The sequence below is a fragment of the Acipenser ruthenus genome, chromosome 5 (genome assembly GCF_902713425.1).
Source record: "Acipenser ruthenus chromosome 5, fAciRut3.2 maternal haplotype, whole genome shotgun sequence".
Classification (NCBI taxonomy): Eukaryota; Metazoa; Chordata; class Actinopteri; order Acipenseriformes; family Acipenseridae; genus Acipenser; species Acipenser ruthenus.
In genome coordinates, this window is record NC_081193.1 from 25,536,984 (window position 1) to 25,564,475 (window position 27,492).

Here is a 27,492-nt window from a genome sequence, read left to right on the forward strand (position 1 = left end):
CAAAGCGCATTCTTTTGCTTGATGCACGCGCTGTGTCGTCTTACGGCCTTGCACGTTGTGTGTATAGAGTTGGAAAAGCGGAGCGTTTGGGTTGTAGTGCAGTGGCATTGTAGATTTTTATTTACCCAAATCGGTACCTTGTATTTTGTTTTCTAAACTGTTTTTTTAAAATTAAAAGGCAAAATCATGTCTGAGCAGGTGAACGCGCTGTGTGACCAGCTGATAAAGGCAGTGAATGTAATGATGGATACGGAATCAAGTCAAAGATACCGACTGGAGGCCCTAAAGGTAAGCAATGCGCTTACATTACAGAGGCAGGTTCATTAAACGGACCGCTATATAAATTATAGACGGTTATATTATTCATTTCTGAGGAATGTGCGTCTTGTAAGTATTGTTGTAATGTCGTTGAAGTGTAGTTAAACTCGTCTTTTTTCATTCATTCGCTGTGAAATGGACATTTTGTTCTTCGTGCGCCTGCTGCATTTTCGTGTTAGCGGCGTTATCCTAGTTATTCGGGGTCGTCCCTGCTGTTGTTGCGTCTTTGTCACATCATGTTAATTTCTGCTCTGTCCGCTTATAGCAATGGTGCCCCCCAAATTAACTGAGATGTTGGCTAATGTTTTATTCTACAAGTATTAAACACACACCATAAGTAGTTGTGTTTTTTTAAAGTGATATACATTTAAAATAAAACCCGCATCGTAAATTTAAACGGACATAAAGTTAGCATTCTACTGAAGACCCAGGTGCGTGCTGGAATAGTCACCCCCAGGGGTCGCGTATGCTACTGTACTTGCAATAACTCGTCTGTACAATTAGCGTTTTGACAGTTATGGTGTAAAATAATATAGTGGCATAGAAAGGGTACTAAATAACTAAAATATTACGTAAAACCACACTCGCATATTTGATATTAAACTATATGGATTTTTTTCACCAACAATTCTTGCTCATGATTGCTTTTAGTTTTGTGAAGAATTCAAGGAGAAGTGTCCGATCTGTGTTCCCTGTGGATTTAAACTAGCAGAGAAGACCCAACCACCAATTATCAGACATTTTGGTCTTCAGATACTGGAACACTGTGTCAAGTAAGTCAACAGGAATGGAAATAAGACTGCCATTGCATAGCAGTTTGATCAGTTTAATCAGGCACACCTGAGCTTGTTGCCTATACACTGTGTCCAATCAAGCTCGTAGTAAAACCTGGAAAGCAATGCATTATGGACCTTTTATTTTATATTATCCTTTTGTGCATTGTAGAAACTGAAAGTGCTGCAAATGTCTCTCTGCTTGTTGCAAGAGCCTAGAGATGTACCTGTGCTGGACCTGCGGGCACAAAGTCAATAAACTAAAGTGAATAAACTGAGTCTCTTGAGCACAGACCACTGGTCTGTATTTGCTTGCAGCTGCTGTTGCCACTTTATGATTTACAATGCAAGCTGGGTAACTTGCTGCAGACCATTGCTTTTTGAATACACTTATACTGGAAAGCTATACCTTGAGAACTGCTCATCCAGTTGTGATAAAACTGTTTATGGGCATTTGTAGCCCTTGAGTTTTAGAGATACCCTGCATCCCTGGAAGCTCTTCCTATGGTTGCTGTCTGAACATTTCCATATTTGTGGACAGATTTATGCATTCTATGCCTGTTGCTACTTGTAATAGTTTTGCTAGTGGCACTAGTGTGGACTGTGAACGATTTAACTTTTTTAATTTTTTTTTAATTAGATTCCGCTGGAACAACATGCCACAGCGGGAAAAAGTAAATTTGAAAAACAACGTGATGGGATTAATATCAAATGTAAGTCACTTGCTTAAAATATCTAATTTTACATATAAAAAGGGTGCTCTTTTAATGTGGACTTTCAGTAACTTTATAATGATCAAAAATATAGTCTATGCCACATGACTTTGCTTTTACCTTTGTTTTACATCTCATGCACCGTTTCCAGGGCATTCGTCCCATTCTGGAAGAGGAGAGTCATATCAAGGATGTCCTGTCCCGAATTGTGGTGGAGATGATCAAGAGAGAGTGGCCGCAGCACTGGCCTGACATGCTGAAGGAACTCGAGTCTCTCACGAAGCAGGGGGTAAGTGACACCGTCCACTACTGCAGTTCCACATTCGCAGATCCTACATGCATCCACACAGCTTTCAGCTTTTACCTCCGGAGCAAAGGAGCAGCTGTCATGTGGCGTGTGTGTGTTATTGTCTATTTCTGATCTGTTCAGTTTTCTCCCACCATCTGGAAACAGTGACCATTTACTCCAGTTAAAGTTCAGCATCAAAATTCAGGGACAGGGCGAATAAATGACAGTAACAAGAGAAATGTTTCCTCCTCCAGGAAGCGCAGACGGAGCTGGTGATGTTCATTCTGCTGCGACTGGCAGAGGATGTAGTGACCTTCCAGACCCTCCCCACCCAGCGCCGGCGCGATATCCAGCAGACCCTCACCCAGAACATGGAGAACATCTTCAACTTCCTGCTCAACATCCTGCAGCAGAACGTCAACAAGTACCGCAAAATGGTCAGCCGCTTGCACTTAAAACTTAAGAATTAGTCACGCTGGACTTTCTGGGCATGGTTTTTTTTCTTCTCTCCTGTGTTACCAATGAGGGGACAATTTGCCTGGAATATGTCCAGATGGGAAAATGTAGGTCTCTGTATTTATTCCTGTAAACCTCCTTTCAGAGTTCACTTTCTAAATGTTACCCTGCTCTTTCTGCCTTTCTTTTAAACACTGTATTCTCCCCCACACATACTATCCTCCATCTCTAGGTCGAGTCATTCTGAAATACATGGCAGTGTAATTCAACATACTCAATTATCAGATTAAAATGTGTCAGGAATGTAGGTAGAGCGCACTGTGTGTGATTAAGAGGTTTTTGTTTTGCAAATGAGGAACATAATTGTTATAATTTAAGAATGTTTTAAGTGGTTTCATTTATTTATTTTATTTATTTATTTACAGAAAACAGACCCAACACAGGAAATTAAGGTAAGGTCCTGTGACAGGGTGGTGGGTAGTGAAATGATGCACACAACAGTAGTTTTACTTCCCAAGAACGTCTGTGTTTTAATAACATTTATATATACAAAAATAAAACGGGTCACCCCTATACCAGCAATGGTATAGGGAATCTAAAACACGACGGGTTGCAGTCCCGAACAAAAACAAACACTCCTTTAACCACAAGCCTCCGTGCACGAAACTGTGCTCTGTGAAGCGGTGAATCAGGTGAGTGAGCTGGCTCCGTGGCTGCAGCTCCCGATCTCTGTTACTTCTCTGTAACACAACAAACAAACAAAAACAAATACAAAATACAGACTCCTGCCAGTTCGTATTGTCTTGGTGTAAGGGGCAGTACTCGTGTAGCAGCGTCCCCTTTGTACTGCCCAACTCCTCCCTGCAATCAGCCCAGCGCCAGCCTTTCTCCAATCGCTGTCTGCCCTTTAGCCGATCACAAGGGATTCATTTTGTGTACGTGCCACTACGTGCTTCCACCAAGATTGCTGACTTCCAGTTTTCGCTCACCGTCGAGTCGACCAGTCTACGGGAAGCATATCGTCCACCTTACACAGCGGCCTTTCTGGTCGGGAAGGAGATTTAGAGCTTAGACACAGCTCCTCTGTAGTGAGAACCTTGTACTCTAACACAACTGCTGATGCAGTAGGGCCAAAACCAATATTAATTCAAAAGGCATTGCTATAACTTTTATATATAGAGTATTGTTTAGGTTAGGGGTTTGTAAGAATAATTAAACATTATACTTAATCTTATGTCGTTTCCAACAAATTCAAACTATCTCATACAAAGAAATGGCACGTGGTATCCCATCAAGATAAGATGCTGTTATAAATGATCTCTCTTCAAAAGAATATTTAACCTTCTTACTTGGTGTCTACGCCTGCGTTATTAGGTTCCTTTGGCTTGGCCTTAATTTAAACTGTCTTTCTCCTTTTCACAGGCCAAGGCTTACTGCCGTGTTGGGGTAGCTGCTCTCAATACCCTGGCAGGCTACATTGACTGGGTGGCCCTGGTTCACATCACAAACGATAACTGCCGGCTGCTGGAGATGCTGTGTCTCCTGCTGAGTGAAGCTGAGCTGCAGCTGGAAGCAGCCGAGTGCCTGCTCATTGCTGTCAGCAGAAAGGTAAGCAGGCGTGCTTTTAAAGAAGCATGGTCACGTTGGTGGGGCAAACTTTCACTAAATGTGTTCAGTGTCCAACTATGATTCCATTGTTGGCCATTTTAAATCCTTCTTTTTTTCATATACTCATACTGTGTGTTTTAATGCACAGGGAAAGCTGGAAGACCGGAAGCCTCTCATGATCTTGTTTGGGGATGTAGCAATGCACTATATCCTGTCTGCTGCACAGTAAGTATTTCTTTTCCCTGTTAATGTGTTTTTTTTTTTTAAAGGTCTAATGGTCTGTTAATTTTTGTTCTCGCACCCACAGGTTCATTAAAAAAAAAAAGTATTTTGAGAGGTGCTAGTTTAAATGGGATGGAACTTGGTGTGAACGTTCCTAATCAAAAGTTCTTAAAGGAGTCAGAATCTATGGCATGTTTGATGTATTTCTGGTTTAGGTTGAAGTTCATTGAAGGCTAAATCTCCTGAAGTGTTTTAATGAAACTTCGTTTGGACATTTAAGACTGATTTTGTTAGGGTCTTGACAGCTATATCTTTTTTTATTAGTCAGTTGTAATGTGTCCATATAGTCATATACAGCTACCGCCCAAAAAAAAACAAACACATGCTGTCAGTCCATCTGTTTATATCCTTAGTGGTGGTGTAATTTTTTGCCTTCATTTAATGTATTAGAAAATCTAAAGCAGTTGATATTTGACTAATGTTTATGGCCTTCATATCTTAGCAATTCATTCAGCATAACTTTTGAGCTGATCAGGTCGTGCTGTGTGAAATATTACCTTGGTTATGGATTGTGGATACCTCAATTCTCTGCTCAGGGCATGCTGTTTGTTTGAGTGACTCGCTGCTCTAATAACTTTGTTTTTTTCAGGCCTGCGGACGGAGCAGGACTCACAGAGAGACACTACATTTTCCTAAAACGGCTGTGTCAGGTTCTGTGTGCATTGGGCAGTCAGCTGTGTGCACTGCTGGTATGTGAAGGTTGTTAAGGGGTCATTGTCACTGTTAAGTGAAAGTGTATATTTAGATTTAGATTTTTTGTGTAAAATATTATAGCCTAATCACTGTAATTTGTTAGCCTGTCTGTTCCTGTATCGCTAAGGGGTTTATGAAAATTCAGTTTCCATTGCCTTTTAATGCTGTAGGCACAGTGCGACCACCAGAAACACTATGTAAAACACAAGACTCCTGAAAGCTAATTCTTTAGGATGTCTCCAACTTGTGAGGACAGAGCCAGCCAGCCTGTGCAAAGAGTTCTCATTTAGCACCTCTTGTCAAACTGAAATCAGTCCTGACTGTACGAGATGAACCCAATAACCTAACTGTAATCTGTTACTCAGTCCTGTATACATTCTAAAATAATGTGACTGGAACGTACTTGCATGTTTAACATTGTTAGGTGACGTTGAAAGATATTCCCACTCCCAGCTGCAGATGCATTGAAACCAAACTCTTAAATTATATTCCTCTCCACTCAGGCATCTGATGTTGATGTTGAAACCCCAGCCAACTTGGGCAAATACTTGGAAGCCTTCCTTGCGTTTACCACTCACCCAAGCCAGGTGAGGCCAAGCAAAACACTTGCAGAACTTGCTCACCGGGGTCTGGGTCTGGGACACAGTAGTGACTCAAACCAGAATATGTATCACATTGCTTTGCAATTGTTGGAACTACACAGACCTACTCCATATAAAGCTAAACCTAAGCTTGCCCTTGTGTGTTAATTGTGAAAGATTATCCTATTTTTATTTACGTATACTTGTTCTGCTGGATCCCACTATTTTTTTTTCTACCCCCTGTACCCCAGTACTTGTTGGGGGTTAGTGCGTTTTGCATTATTTACTAAACTTCAATGTTGCACATGTATACTGGCTTGGATTTTGATACGGTACACCCACTCCTTTTTAACTGGAATTGTTAATGCACCATGAAAATGAAAAACAATATTAGAGGCTGGCGAGCCCAAGAATGTTTGGTTATCATGCTTCTTATTTATTAGATAGACGGACCCATGACCAAAATCTGATTAATCACTTATCTGTGTAACAGATGTACAATTTGTGATGTAATGACTCGCCAGCTACCTTGTTTCAATGGTGTTATGCTGTTCTGTATCTGGTTATTTTGTTACACCAATCACTATTTTAAAAAAGTGTATTATATAAAGCAATATGTGAAATAAAATACAGGTTTTGTGTGACACATAGATTAAAATGCACAGATGGTTATGGCTTGGTGGCCTTTGGGCAGAGTGATCATGATGAAATACCTAACTATTTCAATATGTGTTGTATGTATTTTTCTTGTTCAGTTTTTAAGATCTTCAACCCAGGTCACTTGGGGCTCGTTATTTAGACACGAGCTTCTGTCTAAAGATCCCATGACGATGGCAATAACTTCAAAGTACGTGAGAGCCTCCATGACCAACCTTGTTAAGGTAAGGCATGTTTTCTGTCAAGCACCCTTTTCCTAACAGAATAAATATTTATAGCTGTAGAGATGCCTCCTCATAATTTCAGTGTAAGCAAATAGTGTCTCAAATGTAGGGTCTCTTTATTTCTGAATACCAATAACATCGATGTTTGGTGTAAACTTTAACTGGCTTGTAACTTTTGCTGTAACTACTTTTATTTGAAAAAGTTCAGTGAGTTCCAATTGTGGTTAAATATATCTAGGGCTTGAAGTTTTCGGTTTTAACCGATAATAACCGAAACAATACCCCCGAAGATTTGTTTTTTATTTTTTTAAATCAATAAATGTGGGTTTAGGGAACGTATTTTAAATAACGTCAATAATTCACTACTCTCGCTACATAAAGAAAACTGCTTTCAGAAGGTTGGCAGTGTGCAAAGACAATCATCAGTTATCTGTGGCTCCCTGATGAGCTTTATCTCTGAAAATACAGTACATTATATTGCCAATGTAGATTTAGCACCCGCAGTGCCCACACACACAACGACGCATGCGTCAGTCATTCAAACCTGTGGAGTCGACGCGAAGACAGCAGCGCTACAGATGGGAGGATTCATTTCTTGGTGTGAAATGAATCCTCTCCACTCTGGCACACACTTGCCGATTCTTCCTGAGCAACATCCGAAGAATCCGACCCTTCGTCACCAACTATGCTACCCAGCTCCTGGTCCAGACCCTGGTACTCTCCCGCCTAGACTACTGCAACTCCCTCCTGGCTGGCCTCCCTGCGTCTGCCACCCGTCCGCTCCAGCTCATCCAGAACTCTGCTGCCCGCCTGGTGTTCTCTCTGCCTCGCTTCGCCCACGCTACTCCACTACTCCGCTGACTCCACTGGCTCCCGATCACCGCTCGCATCCAGTTCAAGACTCTTGTACTAGCCTACAGATGCCTTGACCAGACTGCACCCAGCTACCTCCAGACCCTCATCTCTCCCTACACCCCCACTCGACCTCTCCGCTCCGCCTGCACTAGAAGACTGGCTCTACCTCCGCTACGCTCCCCTGCCTCCAGAGCCCGCTCCTTCTCCACCCTTGCTCCGCAGTGGTGGAATGACCTTCCTACAGATGTCTGGACTGCCCAGTCCCTGACCACATTCTGGCGCCTCCTTAAGACTCGCCTCTTCAAACAGCACCTGTAGAACTCCTCTGTTTGTATCCTGGGACACTATCACCTTTCATTTAAATGTGCTTTATTTTGCTCTTATCTGCCCCCTATTTTACTGCATTTAATCCTGTACTTCAGAATACTGTAATCTGCCAAGTGTTTAACCTGTAGTATTTTGTATTTAATCATATCCTGATGTAACTATCACTATTATCTGCTGTATTATTGAATTGTGTTTTGTCACACTTGTACTTTGCTTGAACAAAAGTTATTGTATTTCTTGCTTTTATTGTATTACTTGTATTGTAACACTTGAAATGTATTTGCTTACGATTGTAAGTCGCCCTGGATAAGGGCGTCTGCTAAGAAATAAATAATAATAATAATAATGAGCAGCAGAAAGATGCAGATTCTGTAAAATTAGTTCTCTTGAGGCAGGCAGCTACTTAGTGAATCCCAGCAAATATAATTTGCCTCACTGAAAGAAAAGACTACGATGGACTTTCTCCAGGCTTGCTTTATTATTTTTTTTTAAGTAAACAAATAAATAATATAATTTATTTGTTTGAAATCCCAGAAAACTATTAACACTTAGCTACCATTATTTAATATTAATGCGTGGAATAAATTAGCGCTAATACCTTGTGATATTTCTAGCTGCTAGACACACAACTTAGTTTATAGGAAAATTTTGAGCTCTGATGGACTGAATAGCTTATTCCTGTTATCAAATGTCTCATGATCTTGTAGCTTTGTAGTATTTTTATATGTATTTATTTTTTATTAATTTATTTTGGCAATTGAAAAAGCTAGGGAATCGGGGCTAGAGGTGTGTCATATTTTGAAAAGATTTTGCTAGGATTAACACTGTTAAAGTAAACTCATTTTAGAACATTCTTCTGTCTAATATATTGCATACCTCTCCAGCAAACGCTAATTTGGTTTTAGTTTCTGTGTTGTATTCATGCATTCTAGTCACACGCAATGACACCTCATTTATCACACATCTGTGGACCTATGCCCCCTCGCCAAGCACGTGGATAAACTGAGTTCCTATATATACATGATACACATGCACTGAAATACTCTTTGCTTTGCTTGCAGGTCGGATTCCCATCTAAAACAGATAGCCCAAGCTGTGAATATTCTCGTGCGGACTTTGACGGAGATGAAGATTTCAACGCCTTCTTTAACTGTACGTCCACTTTAACCTGTAGCATTGGCGACTCATGGCTTGAAAAACTGGTGGGGCACAGATTAAATAATAAACCCTGGCAACAGTGCCGTAGCCAGGATTTTTTTTCGGGAGAGGGTGGCAATGGTAACTTTTTTAAGGTGAATAGTCACAGTGGTGAAATTGGCAACCTGATTTCTTATTAGTGCATTGACGTTTTATTTTCGAAAAATAAAGAACTTTTTTTTAACAGAAGATCCAATAACCAAATACACTGTTGTGCAAAATAGTTAAAAAGAGAGATTCAGTTCAGAACACTTCCGTTTAAAAACAAAAAAGGAAATACGAAGCAAAGGACTTGAACTTTTAACATGCGCATCAGATTTCAATTTCACATCATGATAATAAATAACTATATATAATTTCATTCGTACTTATGGTTGTTCATTTCATATTTGGTGTTCAAACAAAGCAAACCATTTTATTTAATTTCACTAATGTAATTACTCTTTGACTGACGCAGGACTGCCGATGGTACCTAATCTTCTGGAGGTTCGGGGGAGGAGGGACTTGTGCACACAGTTGCATTAACTACATTGTATAACTACAGCGCCTTTAAAAACAAAACAAATGTACAAACAGCTGATCCAACAAAAAAACTTGGGTTGATTGACAGCAAATCCAACCACTCATTTTTTTTTTTGGTATCACACTTCACTGACATTCGCTAGTTGAGCTGACGGACACGCTGTAGCCTAAACAAATAATCAGAATGAAAACAAGTAGGTAACCAAACTCAGGAATTGAAACAGTTTTGCCGGTTTTCTCTCAGCAGCGTCCAGAACTGTTTTCATTCTGATTTATTTCTTTAGTTATTCAATTAATAACAGGTTGTACATTTACCACTCCATCTCCAAGACATGGATGGACTTGGTTACCGTCCCTTGATGAAGCTGGCTGCACAATCCGTGAAAAATGATAATCTTATTAGTAGGCTGGCTGCTGGAGAGGTCAGCTGGCAATAAGATATGTCATGAGGCGAGTGCATTCTATGTAAATACATAGGCTACTCATTACATAGTAGATGTCCTCTACCACATCTATGTGTGTAGTAGCTAGGCTACATAGCATATACAGTAATCATAGCCTATATGTTTCATGCATCTGTGTTTGGGGTTGAGCAAGTACAGCTTGCTTATGTTTTCTCATTGGTTGATAGCAACGCGGTAAATAAAAAGTTCTTTCCGTGAGCGAAAAGAAAAATCAGCGCCGCCCATGCCACGTCCGCCCCGCTATAATGGGAAGCGAAAAATATAACAATATTGCAATTTCTTACACATGTTTCAGTGTGAACGATCCTAACACAGTGGCTAAGCCACTGCCTGGCAGAAATCGGGGGGGGGGGGGGGGGGGGGCACGTGACCAGGCGTGCCCCCCCTATGCGTCGCCACTGACCTGTAGTATAATTCCATGTACATACAGTAATGTATTCCCAAAACCTGCCATTTTCAGTTTTCACTATTTTGCAGGAATCATGTTAGAATATCCATATAACCAAATTCCAGAGTGGGTAATACTGGAGAAAATTTATACCCATATCAGTTGTGTTTCTCCTCTAGTGGTGATCTTGGAAAAGCGTTGTTACAGTGTAAGAGACCAGCTCTTGTTTTCTCTGTTTTGACAGCATTCCGAGCCCAGCAAGGTGAAGTTGTCCGTAACGCCTGCAAACTGATCCCTCTGGAGACCTTCCAAATGGCCGGGGAGTGGCTGCAGTACCAGCTGAACACGCCCATCGACATCGGCCCAACCACGTGTAAGTCCCGGCTTTCCATTAACACTGGCTACTCATTATTTACTAACTATTTCAGCAGACCACTGGTCCAGCTTCTGAAAAGACCTACTAAAAGCAGAATTTCTGAAGTGAGGTGGTTTGGAAAAGGATCACTAGGAAGGAATGATCTAAACAGAAACACCAATAGAAAAAAAACACAATGTTATGTAAAAATGAATAAACAACATTGGTAGAAAGTGGGTATCACTGTACTGTACATGCCTTCAGAAATTGGGTGTTCACTTTAACATCACACTCATACTGGAAACCACCACCGGTTTGTGAGAAGTCTATACATGTACAAGGCTGTGGGAACCCAAAACTGCAAGTTTTGCATGAAATGGAGCAAGGGGGAAGCACCGTGTATCAAGCCTGTATCATATCAAAGTGTTCTTGTCTATTTTTCGGTTAGACCGCTGAGGAAGTGGGTAGGTGAGATCACAGAGGACTTCTTTGAACTGTCTAGGGACTCTGCCGAACAAGTGAGGGCTTTCGAGTTTTATTTAATCACTTCCTCTGCCAGCTCACCCCTTCACGATACTGCTACTTCAAAAGAATCTACGGTTGCCTTTTCTTGCTAGCTGTTGTCATAACTTCCTGCGGGTCAAACGGCTTTGCATCATTTGACTTGTGTGGTTTTTCAAGTCTGTAGGTTTCCACTCATTTTATTTTGAAGGCTGCGATAATGTTCTCGTACTATAATAACGTATTTAATTTTATGGCTACAGTACATTTCTTTCTTGTACTTGTGTAACATTACTATAACCAGGATGATCCTTCAATTTATGTATGGTACAATATTTCTGATCACAGAGAAAGCACATCACTGCTGGATTTCAATCAGCCCCATTATTGCAGCATATAAACCTCCATTAACATTAGGCTTGTAAAGTTTGAATGTGGGATGATCATGGGAGTTTTATGAAATGCAATAACGCAGAAAATAATGCCAGAATGACAGGCAAACCCCAGAGTTCTACGTCAAGGACATGACTAGAAAAAACCCTGGGAAAACTGTCTCTGGCAAGAAACTGTCTGACCTTTACCTTGCATCAGCATTGTGAGGACTCGGGCATGCTCTATCAAAAGAGTTGAACTCTTTAAGCACCAAGCTAGTTTGTTCTGTCGTTGACCTCCGTACTTAACGAGTAAATAAATGTCAATACTCAAGGTAGCACAAAGTGGTTAGACTTGATTTCAGTGGGTTTTCCTCCCTCCCATCTATAAAAATTGTTACAGGTGGGGTCCAGTGAACATTAAACGTTTCAGTGCCACATTGTGTGACCTCTGGCCATGTTAATGATGCAGAACACTAATTTTCAGAGTAGCTTCTTTACAGTGGGTACACTGACTGCTGTGTTTATATGATTCTCTTGCAATAAAGTTCATTCCAGGTGGTGTCCAGTAGAAATGGACCATTTCACTTCCACAATGTATTAACTTCTGGACATATCAGTGGGATTTCTCGTTTTTCATTGTTCATTTCATCGTTATTCCTTATGTTCAGTGGGATTGTATGCTCAATGCGTCCTACTCGAAGCGTTTCTAATGTCTTGGTTTCCCTCTTTCACAGCGAAGACCGCAGAAGGCCTGTGCTCTATTTTCTCTCCGTCGTACGTACAGTGGGAAGCCATGACCTTCTTCACAGAGAGTGTTGTCAGCCAGCTGATCAAGTTCGTGGACAAGGAGGTAAGCATCCTGGTTCTGAGAGGTGAACCCTTCTATATTAACTCAAGAAAGGAAATAGGAAGTCTAGTTGCACAGCAGATTGAGCCATTCCATGTCGCACACGGTTTCTAATTTGACTGGCGTAGCAAGAGTGTGTAATTTGAGCCGACCAGTAAAACCTGTAATGGCTTAAGATGCTGTGAAACGGTAATCTTATTTGATGCGTTAGATTGGTTTGGTAATAAACTTTGTGCAGTCAGTCATTTGCATTTTTACTTTGGGGAATGTATATTTCTAGGCACAGCAATACCTACTGATATGGGTAATGAAGGAAATACTCTGAGCTGTAAAATAACACCAAAGTGTGTGTGTTTTTTGTTTGTTTGTTTGTTTGTTTGTTTGTTTGTTTGTTTTTGTATACCATTCACTGTATTACAAGTCATAATTGTAGTACTGGTAGCACAAGTCCTCTTTTGTTTATAAACTCAGTATGTTGTTTGAGAACACAAACAGTTAAAATAAAGTTTTGAAACACCTGTGAATGGATGCGAGGGACTTGGCCTAACCACAGAGGGTATTGTTTGTGCTCCTTCTTTTTCTCCCAGAAACTCCCGGTGGATCAGGGTATGGAGCTGCTGCAGGCTGTCCTGAATTATGAGACCAGAGACCCGCTCATACTCTCCTGCGTGCTGACCAATGTGTCAACCCTCTTCCCATTCGTCAGCTTCCGGCCTGAATTCCTGCCCCAGGTCCTCTCCAAGGTGGGTGTCTTCTACTATGTTTTATTACTATAAGAATTCCCTTTTCTCTGAGCCGCTGTTCTGTTAATGAGCAACTTTTCACTGATTTCACTGAAAAGCTGCACTGTAGCTCACATGGGGGTCTAGTCAGTTGATCAAAATGGTTGTTTAAATCATTTAAACAGGACCTTCCCTTGTGTTTTAACCTATCTGTATAAATGTAAAAAACTGAAGAGACTTAATTGCTCTGTTACAGTAAATGGTTGTTTTCCATGTTTTGTGTGTACTTGGCACATAAAGGCCTATTTTAAATAATTATCAGATCGGTTATTTAGATCTAATACTGCTTAGATCCATTGAATACACACCACAGGCTTTGTCGGGCCAGAATAGTCATCTTTAAAATTTGTACTACTTGAAATTGAGAAAATGATATATTTATGTCTTAAATTACTTACTGTGCACAGTTTACATTTATTTGCCTAAAAGATTCTATCCATTCATTGGCAAATTGCTAATTTCTTAATTTTTTTCTTTTTTTTTCAGCTGTTTTTATCAGTTACATTTGAAGTGATTGAGGAGAGCAAGGTAAGAACAATATCCAATGATCTCTCCTGGCTACAATTTTTTCTTTGCAGCAATGGTTTCTGATTTCTATAGGAGAGCATTGTATGTGAATCGCTGTTTGTCATGTGTCCATTGCTGCTGCAGCAAGAGAGTAGAGGAAATGTTACTTTAATATTCAGTGTGAATAAATGTTGCAGAACACGAAGTGGAAGTAAAGTCAGACTTGGTTAATCTTATCATTGGGCAAGTACTGTATGGGTTTGGGAAATCAATTAAGCTTGAGCTGTATGAAGTGGCACCAGATGAGAGTCCCTTCAGTTCACAGGTATACAATACACCTTGATTGTGTGGTTCAGTGATTTACAGAAAACAAAAATCCTCTCTGTGAAGGTGATCTTAACCAGCAGCTTGTTTATTTATACCAGCAGAACTGCTTCATTTTCACATGTAGGTTTGGATGTAAGAAATGAGCAAGACGTCGGTGTTTCTAAGTGATCTGGAATGCATTACACGGCATGCATTATCGAGGAATGTGTCTGAGCCACATTTCTCAAATAAGGAACTACAGTAGGGTGTCCATGACTGTCTAACCTATAGTGCATCAGAAAAACCTGTAGTGATCTACTGTAGTTCTGTAGATTTTTCTGGTTCGCATAGTTTTTTGTAGCTGATCAGAAATGAAAAGTTTTATCATACTAAGGGGCAAAGCCTCTGACACTTGTTGCACAATTAACACATTTCATGATGTTTCAATGAAGGACATGTGTTAGGTTCCTCTAACAGGTGTTTGATTTATGACATTGTTTTTTGAGGTGGGAAAAAAAATATTGACAGAATTGTTTTGTGATTGACAGGCTCCCAGGACCCGTGCAGTAAAGAATGTGAGAAGACATGCCTGCTCCTCCATTATCAAGATGTGCAGAGACTACCCACAACTCATACTGGTGAGGAATACAATGCATTAGTCTTAAAGGAGCCAGCAGCTTGCTCTAAATCCTTTTAAATATACCTTGCTTTTATATGGCACATTGTTACTTAAATATCTAAACCGTCCCAGCAGTCTTATGCTGTTCAATAATTCATATATAAATGTGAACGAGTGTCTATACAGTGCAGTATATTTGTTTAAACCTGGGTTTTGGAAAAATATTTTAAATAATGTCACTCAATCATTCACTACTCTTTCTACGTGAAGAAAACAGCTTTCACAGGGCAGGCAGTGGACCTATGTAATACGCTAGGAAAGTCAATGCTTCCATTTGCTTAGCATCGGGCTTAATGACAGCAAACCTGGTTGTAAACAAACCAGCAACATTGCGTCGCAAGTTAGTTTTTATGGCGTTAAGGTTTTATTCAGTCATGAACCGAAAAAGTTATTGTAACTATAAAACTGCTGTACAGTTATTGTTCTGCTGATGCATATGTGTTTTTCTTGTGTACAATGACTGCTATTATTATTAATAATAATAATAATAATAATAATAATAATAATAATAATATTATTATTAGTGGTTGCAGTATAGCTACATAAATATCAAACCTTAACCTTAGGAAAAAATGTAAGGGCAGCAGTGTGGCGTAGTGGTTAGGGCTCTGGACTCTTGACCGGAAGGTTGTGGGTTCAATCCCTGGTATGGGACACTGCTGCTGTACCCTTGAGCAAGGTACTTTACCTAAAAAAAAAATTGCTCCAGTAAAAACCCAACTGTATAAATGGGTAATTGTATGTAAAAATAATGTGATATCTTGTAACAATTGTAAGTCGCCCTGGATAAGGGCGTCTGCTAAGAAATAAATATTATTAATTATTATTATTAATTAATATTAATATAAATAACTTGTATGCTGGCTGAGATTACAGTAATTACTACAGTGCACTATGTCATACACTGGGGTGGGCTTAAAAAAAACAACACTTTACTAGTCGTGCTAGATACGCGTGCAGCATAAAAAGAAATCTGTTACTTCTCACAATTCTCGGATTCAGAATGCATCCAGAGTTCTACATTGACGGAATCCTAATGTGGACATCCTCACTTCAACACTGTAAGTTAAACTTTGTATATGTAGCAGTGAAACGTACATGCAATTTATTATAGAAACTGAAAATTAACGCAAACCGAAAAAGCACCCCCGACCTAAACAAAAAATAAAAGCTGACAAGTGTACCACCACTATAGTGGCCGCTGTTTTTCAATTCTCAGTTACTAAACATTTGTCTAATAACCTTGGGCCTTGCAGGTCATTGTTTAAACCATGTCCTTAATTATTCAATTTAACCATTTAAACCTCTGACCAGGTATTACACTGATTTAATCATTACATTCTACACACATTATCCTTTGTATTACCAGTTAACTTAAAACAACAAATTAAGGTGACTAGTTGACATTTAGGAATTGATATGTTGTTTCCTTAAAATTGTTGAAACAAACAGAATAATTCCATAAATCGTTATTTTTTTTACTTCCATTAGCCACATATGGCTGAAATGTGCAGTTTTTAAAGAAACATGGTTTTATTTTAAAACCTATCCTCTGGTACTACTTTAAAGGATGTTGTCTGTTTCTATGCCTTTTTCACAGTCTTTTACTTGCACTTTCTGGGTCATTTCACCTCCGCAGTGTCTTCTGTTACTGTCTGAAAGCATATCAGTCAACAGGGGGAGCAGTTGGCTGGTAATGACAGGAAAGAAGCCATTGAAAGGGTTGGGACAATTTCACTCTCCAGGTGAAATGACCAAGCAAGTGAAACACTATCTGAAAACATAGCTCGCAAACAGAGATTTAGTGTAGTACCCTGTATCACGTTTTAAATTAAAAACACACGTTTACTTTAACATTTGAGACCTATGTAATTTACTTTGCTATAATGACTTTAATCAGACCTATACATTATGCAATCTAACTTCTGGGAAAGTCCCAATAATAATAGTTGTCGTTTTTCTCTCTCTCTGTCTGTGTGTCTCCTGGGGTCTCCAGCCCTGCTTCGAGATGCTGTACTCCCATGTGAAGCGCCTGTTCTCCAATGAGCTGCTGCTCACTCAGATGGAGAAGTGTGCTCTGATGGAGGCTCTCGTTCTCATCAGCAACCAGTTCAAGAACTACGAGAAACAGAAGGCTTTCCTGGAGGAGCTGATGGCCCCGGTCTCCAGTCGCTGGCTCTCTGAAGAAATGACACAGTACGTTGCTTTTTAGTCTGAAACCGTTGGCTATACAGACTTCAAATTTATAGGGTTATATTAACACAATAGTTGTCAGTGCCCTGACCTCGGTCCTAAAATGGCTGCCGTATTTTGGTCATGTTGCATAACAGCAATATCCTAATTCTTAATCTAATGCGGACCAGTTGTATTTGCAACTCCATCTCCAACTCAGTCTGAAAAGCCCCCTCACTAATAAAATGTTTCCAATCTGTGTTGATTGATCCAGAGTGCTGTCGGACCCCACCTTGTTCCTTGCCTTTGTGGGCGCTGATGTGAAAGTGACTGGGATCATCGACGATCCCACTGGCATCAACAGGTCCAGGGTAAGGAATTCATGTTGCTGTTGGTTAAGATAACCTTCACAGAGAGGACTGAATTCTGTCAATAACCAAGCAATCAACGGCAGTAATGAACATGCAGGAAGGCAAACGGTTCAGGTCCTTGTTGAATGATAGCAATATTTCAGCTTTTCTTTCTTCTTCATATCCTAGCTTTTTATACTGGTTCTAGCATTGAGATTGGCAATGTTCTGTAAGTGCAATGTGTGTGTGTGTGTGTGTGTGTTTTCTTATATTTTTTTTTTTCTCAGCCTTACTTCTGAAGAAGAATAACTGAGATCACAAGGATGTGTGACAACTTTTAAGTAATCTTGTAAATATAATGCAGTGCACTCCTCTGTACAAAGCACTTTGGTGACTATAGGATTTTAAAATAAATAACACATTAACTTTCAGTTCCAGTGGTAATCTGGGAGAATCCTAGCAAACCCAGCTATGCTGTACAGGTACCACCAGAGAAGGAAAAGGTTCATATCAGGGTCACATCAGCAGCTAGATAGCATCTTGCTTTTTGAACTGTATACTGCCTCTTTGTGGTGTTAGGTAGAAGCCCAAAGGCTGTTGTAGACTGGTAATATTGGTAACTGTTTGGTTCTGTTAGGATTAAGAAGCCTTCAGCCTGGGACTGTTCCATCTAATTCTTCACTGCGGGTTATTTTTGAGTTTTTTTTGGTTTTTGTTTTGCCCACCTCCTACACCATGTCTTGTGAGTAACACAGCAATAATCTCTTTAAGTGCAGCTCTCCTCCCCCCCCCCCCCCCCCCCCATTTTCCCCCCTTCTGCTATAGATAAGCTTTTGTGTGTACACCATTCTGGGCGTAGTGAAACGGGCCCGCTGGCCCAGTGATCTGGAGGAAGCCAAAGCTGGAGGATTTGTGGACGGGTACGCCCCCAACGGCAATCCTATCTACCGCAACCCCTGCGCCGAGCAGGTCCGAAAACTTCTCCACAACTTGCTCGCTCTCATAAGGTGGGTCGAGTTGGACGTGAGTACCACAGCACTTTTCAGTGCCTTTGACTGTGCTCAGAACGCTGTCTCCCACTTTGAAACAGTGGGAGAACGGGCTGGGTGCATTGCACAGTACTACTTCCTACTGTTGTAAGTGGGCTGCAGTACTGGTGGAGAGTATGGAGAGGAAAAAAAAGCAACAAAACAAAAACCGTGGAGACCATACGGCCAATCTTGCATTCCTGGACCACGTTCTTCCATTTGAAACAACGGGAGCCCGTGCTGGGAGTTTTACTAATATTGTGGTACTACCTTTCATTGTTTCACAATGGGAGTTAGCACTGCAAAGATAGGGATAATCGTACCAGACCCTTTGTTTCCCCTTTTTATTAGTTTCATTTTATTTATTTATTTATTTATTTATTTATTTATTAAATTATTTATTAAATTATTTTCCTTTTTTTTTCCCTTAAGCTTCTGATCTTGGGTCTGTTGTTTTTCTGAGCATGTGCTCTATTTGTAAGATTGCTTTCAGTAGAGGCCCTGCTGAGATGCCTTATTTGTGCTTTTCTTTTTCTTTGGAGGCTAACCCTGATCCCTGTTCCTCAGTTAATAAGTAAATGAAACCTGGGCAGACCTAACACAATTTAAACAATCATAGTATCCACCTTAACCATTTCCATTCTCGATGATCCTCTTCATAGCTAAAGCAATCTTTATTTTTAGCGGATGGGGGAAGGACTTTGAAGACATTGAGGTTTTATGTTTGTTTGTTTTGTTTTTTTTACTCAAGGTTTTTTTTCTGTTTAATGTAAATTATGGCAGATCTAAATTTCCCCACTTTTTGGAGATAATATAAATTGATTTGGAAAACTCATGAAGAGACATTTAAAATCTGGGGAGATATGTTGGTAGATATTGTAGGTAATTCATAAGTAGGAGAAAAGGTATAGGGCATTAATATAAAACTATCTTTGTTCAATCTTGAATCTAGAAAGTATCAGTTTTTCAGACTGCGTAGCCTGATTGTGCATTGCTATTACCTCAAGACTATGCCTTTTGTTACTATTTTTTATTTTTTATTCCTTTAAGCAAAATTGCATTATTCTGATCATCTGTTTTGAAAATAGAGCATACAGGTAAGTAGAGTGGGTTGTTTTGAGTCTAAAAGAACAACAACAAATTATTTTATAGAGCAGTTTGACGCCATTTGTACTTTTATTTTAATCGGATGATTAAGACAGTTGAAGTCCATTTTTATAGAATTGTGAAGTGTAAGCAGTTTTTTGACTTGAACACATTTCTGTGTCATTGAAGAAGTGAAACCAAATCAGATTTCCTTTGACAATTAGCATTATTGAATTAAACGCTTTGTTAAATTTGGATCAATATTCATGGTCTCTGTTTAGTTGTCCCCTGTTTTCTGTATTTAGTTACATTAGGGCAAGTGGTTGAAAAATGTGTTAAACTTCAGACAAAACTAGCACTTATCCGGAACATTCATATTAAATGCAAGATGTTCCTAAAAAATGATTACCACTCTGCATTTAAATAGTACAACATGACAAAATACTCTTTGGTCTCCCTTGTGAACATAATAAATAGTGCTGCAGTGTTGACATGCAGTGCTTGTGCTGTATTCCCAGTGTCTGTTTGTGCAGCATCTTGTGCTTTTGTGTGTATGAATTGAAGGGGAATATTCTGGAGTTGCCCTTTTCTTTTGCAGGACTCACAACAACCTATTCCTGCCTGAGAACTTGGCCAAGTTGAGTGAGACGTTCACCAAAGCCTTCGACATGATGGAAGTGGAGAAGAATGCTATTTTGGGTAAAGAAAAAAAAAAAATTAGAATTGCAGCTACAATTGTATAGAGAGGACAACACATCCATAGTGACCACTAATTTAATTAGTCCTGGGCTGCAGTACTACAAGTTCTGTGTTTGAAACCAGGCTTTTACATTTGGCAGTCTGTCTTAAAGTGAACACAATCTAGTGGTTATGTGGTTGGAAATTGGTGAAGGTTAAGGGTGATGAGCTCTGCTCAGGGATCTTTTCCTGTCGGCATTCATTAACTTTTGAAAGGTGGAGGAATCAGATATTAAAGTAAATCTTTACAGCAACCAGCAGTAAAGATCAAATGCATGGCTTGCTATTTTAATAAAAAATAAAACAAATGCAATGTTTTGTTTAGAAGGGTGGCCTATTGGCAATAAAAGCAGCATATTACATTGCCATTGACATTTTAAGCCTAGAGTTTAATACAAAGAGGAAAATAATCGCATAGAAAAAGGCTCTTCAGATACAGGCACTGCTGCATGGGGTGTTGACGTAAGAATGAGGATGCTCCTTCGTCTTCAGTCCCCCTGTAACGGTATGTGTGGTAAAGGGGAGAAGTGCTGTACAGTGGCATGTTGGCCTGTATAATAGTATTAGTGTGTACAGAGTTCCCTGGTTCTCTTCCTTTTAGGTCTCCCGCAGCCCTTGTTGGATCTCTACGACGCCCCTGTATATAAAACGGCGCTTGAACGAATGCAGGGTTTCTTCTGTACGCTCTATGATAACTGGTAAGGGTTTCCATTATATTCCTTGTTAAGTGCAGTGCTTCAGCTTTAATTGTGGCCACGGTACACCTTGGGTGTAAAGTTTTCTGTATGCTGTACCTGCCCGTTTCCTGTCGCTGTGAATTAAAATGTTTGCTATATTTATTCTGAATACAGTTATGACTATGACAGGGGACCCTCACCCCTGTGCAATGTTCTGTATTGGGTGCTATACAACACCTCCCGAGTACTTGCGTAGTGAAAAGAGGGAGTATTGGTAAAGGTGCTGCTGTGAAAACAAAAGTATGAAATGGGAAATGGGTGACCTTTTTAGCTGGCTGGTATTGGCACGTTAAGTATGTCTACATACTGAAAAGTTTTGCTTTGTTTGCAGCTTCCACATTTTGGGGAACGCAGGCCAGTCATTGCAGCAGGATTTCTACACCATCGATGGCTTGGCTGGCCAGTTAATCACCTCTGCTTTCATCAACCTGGCCAATGTTCCTGACTACCGGCTCCGCCCCATGCTTCATATCCTTTGCTATTCCAGCAGCTGTAAGGACATTCTCAAGTTGGTTACGAAGAATGGTTAAGTGTCGGACTGTTGTAGCTTAGGGCTTGGAGCAGCAATGACTATACATGTTTTTCTGGAGACTGGTTTCTGCTAGACCGGTTGTTCCCTGGTTATAGACGTGTCAGTTAGTCTCAAGTAACGCTACTTGTGCAAAAACTACTTCAACTTGTGCAATAAAATCTGATTGACATAACTTCTCAAACTGAACATACTTCAATTTTAAAGTTTCATGAATCCAAAAGGATGTGATACTTGGCTTTATTTTCACTTTGCTATAATGAGAATGAGAATGACATGACCTAATTTAGATTTGTTAGATTCATAATATATGTTTTCCTTTTTACCCATAAATGTAATTTGTTTATTAAATTGCATGTCCCTTTAAATAGGTACATTTAAATAAATGAAGGGCTATTATCAACACAGCTTCATATGGGGAAGTGAGTAATCCACCCCACTCTTGCTTGAACTCTTCACATAATGTCCTCATACAACTGGTTGCTAACAAAGTTGTCTGGAAGCTGCTTCATGGGTTTTCTCTCTTATCAAGCCATTTCATGAGGTTCTTCCTTAATATTCTGTTGTGCCTACGTGTGTTCGTGAAGCAGCTGGTTCTCTCCTGCCCTCCGGAGTACTACAACACCCTCATGTGCCCCATCCTGGGGCCTCTCTTTGCCTATCTGTTACAGGTAAGACAAAAAAAAAAAAAAAAAAAAAAAAACGCACATGCAGGTGCCTTTGCCAATCATGGCTAAGGTGATAGATCTCGGCAGATAATGGTGGAGTGGGGGACTGCTTTAAGGAATGCTGCAAGATCTTACGTTTTTTTTTTTTTTGGGGTGGGGGGGGGGTTTCTTTAGTTTGATCGTGTTGGTCACTTGTACTACATGTTAGTTGTGGTGTGCGGTAGATTTGCAGGGGCAGTTATAATATTTGTCCATAATGTGGTGCTGTTGCCTTAATCCTTTGCGGACCATTGTCGGACCCGGTCCGACATCATCATAAAAACGCTAAAAACGGGTTTCTAGTCGTTTTTTCTCCGGAAAAAGCCGAGAAAACCATTCAATGGCCGAGTGGGAGCGAAAGGAGCCGAGACAAGCCGAAAAAAAAAAAGGCGTATCTCATGAATAGTCATACCTGCCCCTGGCATCCCATATGGGCGGTCATAAGGAAACAAGCTGCCTGATACTCCATCAGCGCACAGAAACTATCACAGACATTTGCAGAGCTTTTTTGAGATGTTATAGTAATAAAATAATGACTTGGATTGCATTATTGAGGAGTTTGGTGATAAAACGAGTGATCAGGAGATGATTGATCGGTATGTACGACTTATTATTTATTTATTTATTTATTTATTTATTAGCATACGTGAAAGCTATAGCGAACGAAAGGGTGGGGCGGGGCTGGAGATGCCTAGTGAGTGCTTTGTTGATATGCAGGGCCTTTTGAACCCGTTTGACTGTGAAAAAAAAATACTTTTAAACAGCGCGTCTAAAATTAACTGCGCGTGTGAAAATAAATTGGACATGACGCGCCTGACACGCACTTAATAAATGGACTGCAAAGGGTTAAAGGGTAGTTGCCAGTTATATTTGTATTTGTGCACACCCCTAGCTGATATGAAGGTACTAATGTGAGGTCTTTTTTAAAAACTTTGATAAATGTAATGTTTTTTTTCTTTGTTTCCAGAGGCTTACTCAGAAGTGGCAAGTCATCAACCAGAGAAGTTGCCTTTCGTAAGAATGTGATTTCATTTTATTCATTTATAGTTTTAGTGAAATATGAGGTCGGGATTGCTGTAGTATACCCTTACGGTGCTGTATAAAGAGTGTTTTTGCTCTTCATTTGTGTTTTTTTTATCATTTCCCCTTGTGTGTGTTTTTCCATAGCAACTCTGAGGATGAACCCCCTGAAGATAACCCCATGTCTCAGGAGATGCTGGATGAGCAGCTGGTCAGGCTGCTGACCAGGGAAGTCATGGACCTCCTCAGTAAGTGTGCTGGACAATACAGACTGCGTGTCATCTGAATGTTAATGAAACCGTTTAATTGCATATCTGCTTTGTATCAGGTGTGTGCTGTATTATGAAGAGGGGATCTGAAGCCGCTGGTGCTAAAGAAGGTGAATTGGAAGGTGAGTGTCCTTGAGTTCATACTGAATTTCAAAGGGCTTTGCTAAGCAGACTTCACACGTAGCACCGAGCAGTACTAAAATAACCTTTGTTAGTCTGACTAAAATTAGTCAATGGGAATCAGTGTTCAATGTCTGTATGTGGATGACTAGCTTGACGCTATCATTATTACGCCCCCATTAATCTTTCCCTGGGGTTTGGGGTTTCCCTGAGCAGTGTTTTCTTATGCATTATTTTTCAGTTACTCTACAGCAGTGGGACACTTGACTGCAGAGTTTTTGATATAATGGTTGGTGTTTTTTTGTTTCAGAGGAAGATATGATGGCTACAGATGCTTCCCAGGCTCCTCAGCCAGCGACTAACACGTTGGATGAATTGACTGAGCTGGGAAAGTGTCTGCTGAAGAACGAGGTAACGGAGGCCACTACTCTCCTCTGGTATTTGTGCACCTGTTGGGTTCATACAGCTTACTGGACATTTTAAATATATTGATGTACACCAACAGTGACAGTACTGACCTTCCCTGCACACCTGTGACAATCTCTATATCATCTTTTAATCCATTAGGACATTTGTACAACATTTCTGACAACTGCGTACAGCTCCCTTTCCTGGAAAGATACCATCACCTGCCAGAGGATGACGACGCAGGTCTGCTGGCCTCTGCTGAAACAGGTGAGTCTTGTAAAACCAGGTGAGTAGCCTGAGGCCTCCCAAGTGTCAACCTGCAGCCCCTACAAATAAGCCTCTAGCAGAGGTACGTTGTTAATTGAAAGAAGTAAAGCTTTTTACTTCTTCGGCATGACACTTCAAATAAGAGTGTATTATTAGAAGCCGTTTGTTTGTTTTTATTTTAAAAGTAAATTGGGTCATTTCATAAACCGTGAATTTATTTGTGGACTGTGTAATTGAAAAGCACAACAACAAAAACAGTTTTATTATCTACTATAAAAATTCAAGAAATAATATTCTTAAAGCTTGTTGGGAGTTGCCATATAAGTATTTTGGTTAACTCAGCAAACCAAGCTTCTGTATCGCACCCAAAACTATTTAAAGCATATAAAAAAAAAAAATGAAATTGTTATAAATTAACCACTTAACCTGTGATACAAGGGGGAAAACTGTTTTTGTATAAACTGCGCAATAGTAACCCCAATGCACTCAGAAACCGTACACTACAGATGCTACTTTTTGCTCTCTGCTCCTTGTTTTTAAAATGTATTTCAATTCTATTATGAAAGTCAGCATTAAATGTTACTGTAGTTTGTTGTACAGTAGCTGCTGTGGTGTCCTGTGACGTGCATGTGTTTCTGTCTCAGGTGATGTCTGGGAGTCTGTTGGCGGACGCAGTGACCTGGTTTTACGGCGCCGTGTTGAGGGGGTTGCAGATGCACGGGCAGCACGAGGGCTGCAACACGGCGCTCATCCAGCTGGCTTTCTTCATTTACGAGACACTGGTGGGTCTGAACACCAGAAAACAGCATGCACACCAAGTCTGTATGCCACCCCCTCCTCAATTCTACATGCTGTGCTTTGTAGAGTAAAGTAGAATCATCAAGCCAAAGAAATATGGGTTAAATACAGGAGCATTGAAGGGAGGGGGCCCAGTTAATTTACAAGTGGTGGGTGTTGATAATTACCAGATGGGTTGGTTGGAGAAGAAGCAAAAGCCTGTTAAAAGCTGCCTGGATGGATCTGATGGTTTTGCATATATTGAATTCCATTTGTATGACGCGAGTGCAAGGCAGAAAAAAGGATGCGAATTCGACACCAGACAGTCATTTATTTAACCCGCTGGAGTGTCCTGTAAAGCGGACAGAAATGTTTTATTGCGAGAGCGAGGGAAACATACCATAGTATGAATATAATTCAAACATATCTTATCATAAACCCTATAGAATTTTTTTCTCAGACATATTCTAAACAAACTTTTCAGGTTAAATGTCTATTATGTTTTATGTATTATGGTTGATTATGTGTTTTTTACTCCTTATTTCTTGTGTTTTATGTTGTTCGCTGTGGTGTTTTGAGCCTCTTGCCAGGTTGTTACTGTAAATGAGAATTTGTTCTCAATTGACTCCTCTGGATAAATTAAAGGTGTTGATTGACTGATTGTTTGACGCAGTGCAACATTGTTTTAACTTTGGTTTTAGAGGACAACACTGTGAGCTGAGGTTTATTTAATTTGATTGCTCCACAGAGACCCCGCTTCCCTGAGCTGAGGACTGTGATGGAGCAGGTCCCCCAGATCCAGATGGACTGTCTGGACCAGTTTGACTTGAAAGTGCTGAACCCTGGACAACAGAAAACAGCAGACAAAAAGAGGAAGGACATCTTCAAAAGGCTTATTTCTGGCACAGTCGGGGTAGGTGAACACAGAACACAGTGTTAACTATGGCATCCTTTGCTTCAATAATAAAACTACGAGGATCCACTGTTCAATGTTGCTGTGCAGTGATACCAACCAGTCCTTCATCTCTCATCAGGCTTTGCAGTTATTAGTACTGTACAACTATTTTGTAGAAACATACAATGAAATAACATTTTTTTTAATTGCCCCTTTACAGGTTAATAGAGCTAAATTTAGAAAAGACAAACATTCATAAAATCTACATTGCTTGTTTTGTTTCATGAAGTGCTTGTTTTTTAAAATGTTTTATTATGTCTTATTTTGTTCCCCTTGTTTTAGAAACCCCTTGGACAGCAGTTTAAAAAGGAAGTTCACATCAAAAACCTACCATCCCTATTCAAGAAAAACAAATCTGAGCCCACACTGGAAACCCTTGACAGCAATAGTGCTGGCTTGGCAACACTCTTTTCACCGAACCCTGACGATATTTGAAAAGGTCAAGGACTTGGCACTCGCCATTTTCTATAATGAAAATGTTAACCTGAGCGACTGCCTTTTAATGCATAGAAAGGTCCATTTTATAGGTTGACCACAGTGTTTGTGAGGTGTTTTTTTTTTTTTTAATTTTAAAAAATACTACATTCCAATTTGCAATTACCCCCCCCACCACCACCTCCCACCTTTTTATTTTGATGTACCCCATTTAGTGTAAATTTTGAAACTGTTCTTCAGGTATTTACTTCTCTTAATGTAACATTTCTAGACATCATTCATGGAACACTAATTGCAAACAATATAAATGTACAGGAAGCATAAACTATTGGAACCTATGAATTGCTGTTTAATTTTTTTTTTTATTCTTAACAGTTAAAGTGCACACATTTCTGCCCAGCATGTGTTTAAATTCCCTATATGTAGAATTGCACACAGTGAGGTCTGGGATACTTAACATTTGAAATAGTTCTGTAAATGTTAATGTCACGGTAGAACTGGTAAATTCAGAGTTTCCGATAGTCACAATAACCTAGAGTTATTTCTAAAACAATAACTAGATGAGGTGTTCCAATGTATTTCTTTCAGGATACTTAAGTACATGTTTAGCCTTTTTTAAATTTAATTACACATTGGATCATTACCTTGGAGATTTATTATTATTGGCTTGAAGAAAGAAAATCAGCTGTTGAATTTCTATATAGGATCATCCAGAGCTCACTGTGATTGTCACTATCATGACCCTAACTACATGTATTTGTGGTATTTCCTTAGCTGTGGCAAGGTTGACAAATGTCATAATGTTAAAATGACTTCAATCTCACATTAAATTGCATGCAAATTGCCTTCCGTAAGTATACAATTGCCAAATAATAAACATATTTTCTCCATATTCTCTTTACTATTCCCCTGTGCAAGTCTTGCTGTTTACTTAGACCAGAGAGCCAAGCTGAATAGAAATTTAGAGCAAGTGGTTTGCAAAGAGCCAGTCGTTTACAGCAAATCAAACCCTATACATGGTAAAACACTCCAGGAATGGAAACACCAATAAGAGCAGAGGGTAGGTGGACCTAAAAAAACAGTGAGGTAGTATGTGAGCAGCGGCACATTTGTGAGGATGCTGCTAGTACTGTCTTAGAGGAAAAAAAAAAAAAAAAGTGACTGACGTAAGAGAGCCGTATTTGAAGAGCCATGTA

At 39.9% G+C, this 27,492-nt stretch overlaps 1 protein-coding gene across 1 annotated transcript; it reads left to right on the forward strand.

Annotated features, from left to right (window-relative positions):
- On the forward strand, nt 1-27,188 carry LOC117403025 (exportin-5-like). The gene is made up of 32 exons (XM_034004848.3): nt 1-288; nt 970-1,091; nt 1,732-1,804; nt 1,956-2,093; nt 2,348-2,530; nt 2,975-3,001; nt 3,972-4,157; nt 4,306-4,382; nt 5,029-5,128; nt 5,636-5,719; nt 6,469-6,594; nt 8,838-8,928; nt 10,592-10,720; nt 12,312-12,427; nt 13,012-13,167; nt 13,693-13,734; nt 14,568-14,657; nt 16,695-16,894; nt 17,145-17,241; nt 18,046-18,227; nt 19,933-20,033; nt 20,674-20,770; nt 21,141-21,277; nt 21,912-22,009; nt 23,013-23,059; nt 23,213-23,313; nt 23,394-23,456; nt 23,765-23,865; nt 24,022-24,129; nt 24,774-24,911; nt 25,655-25,819; nt 26,144-27,188. The coding sequence occupies exons 1-32, from the start codon at nt 187-189 to the stop codon at nt 26,294-26,296; spliced, it is 3,630 nt and encodes a 1,209-aa protein (XP_033860739.2). The 5' UTR covers nt 1-186; the 3' UTR covers nt 26,297-27,188.
- Nucleotides 27,189-27,492: the final 304 nt, after the last annotated feature.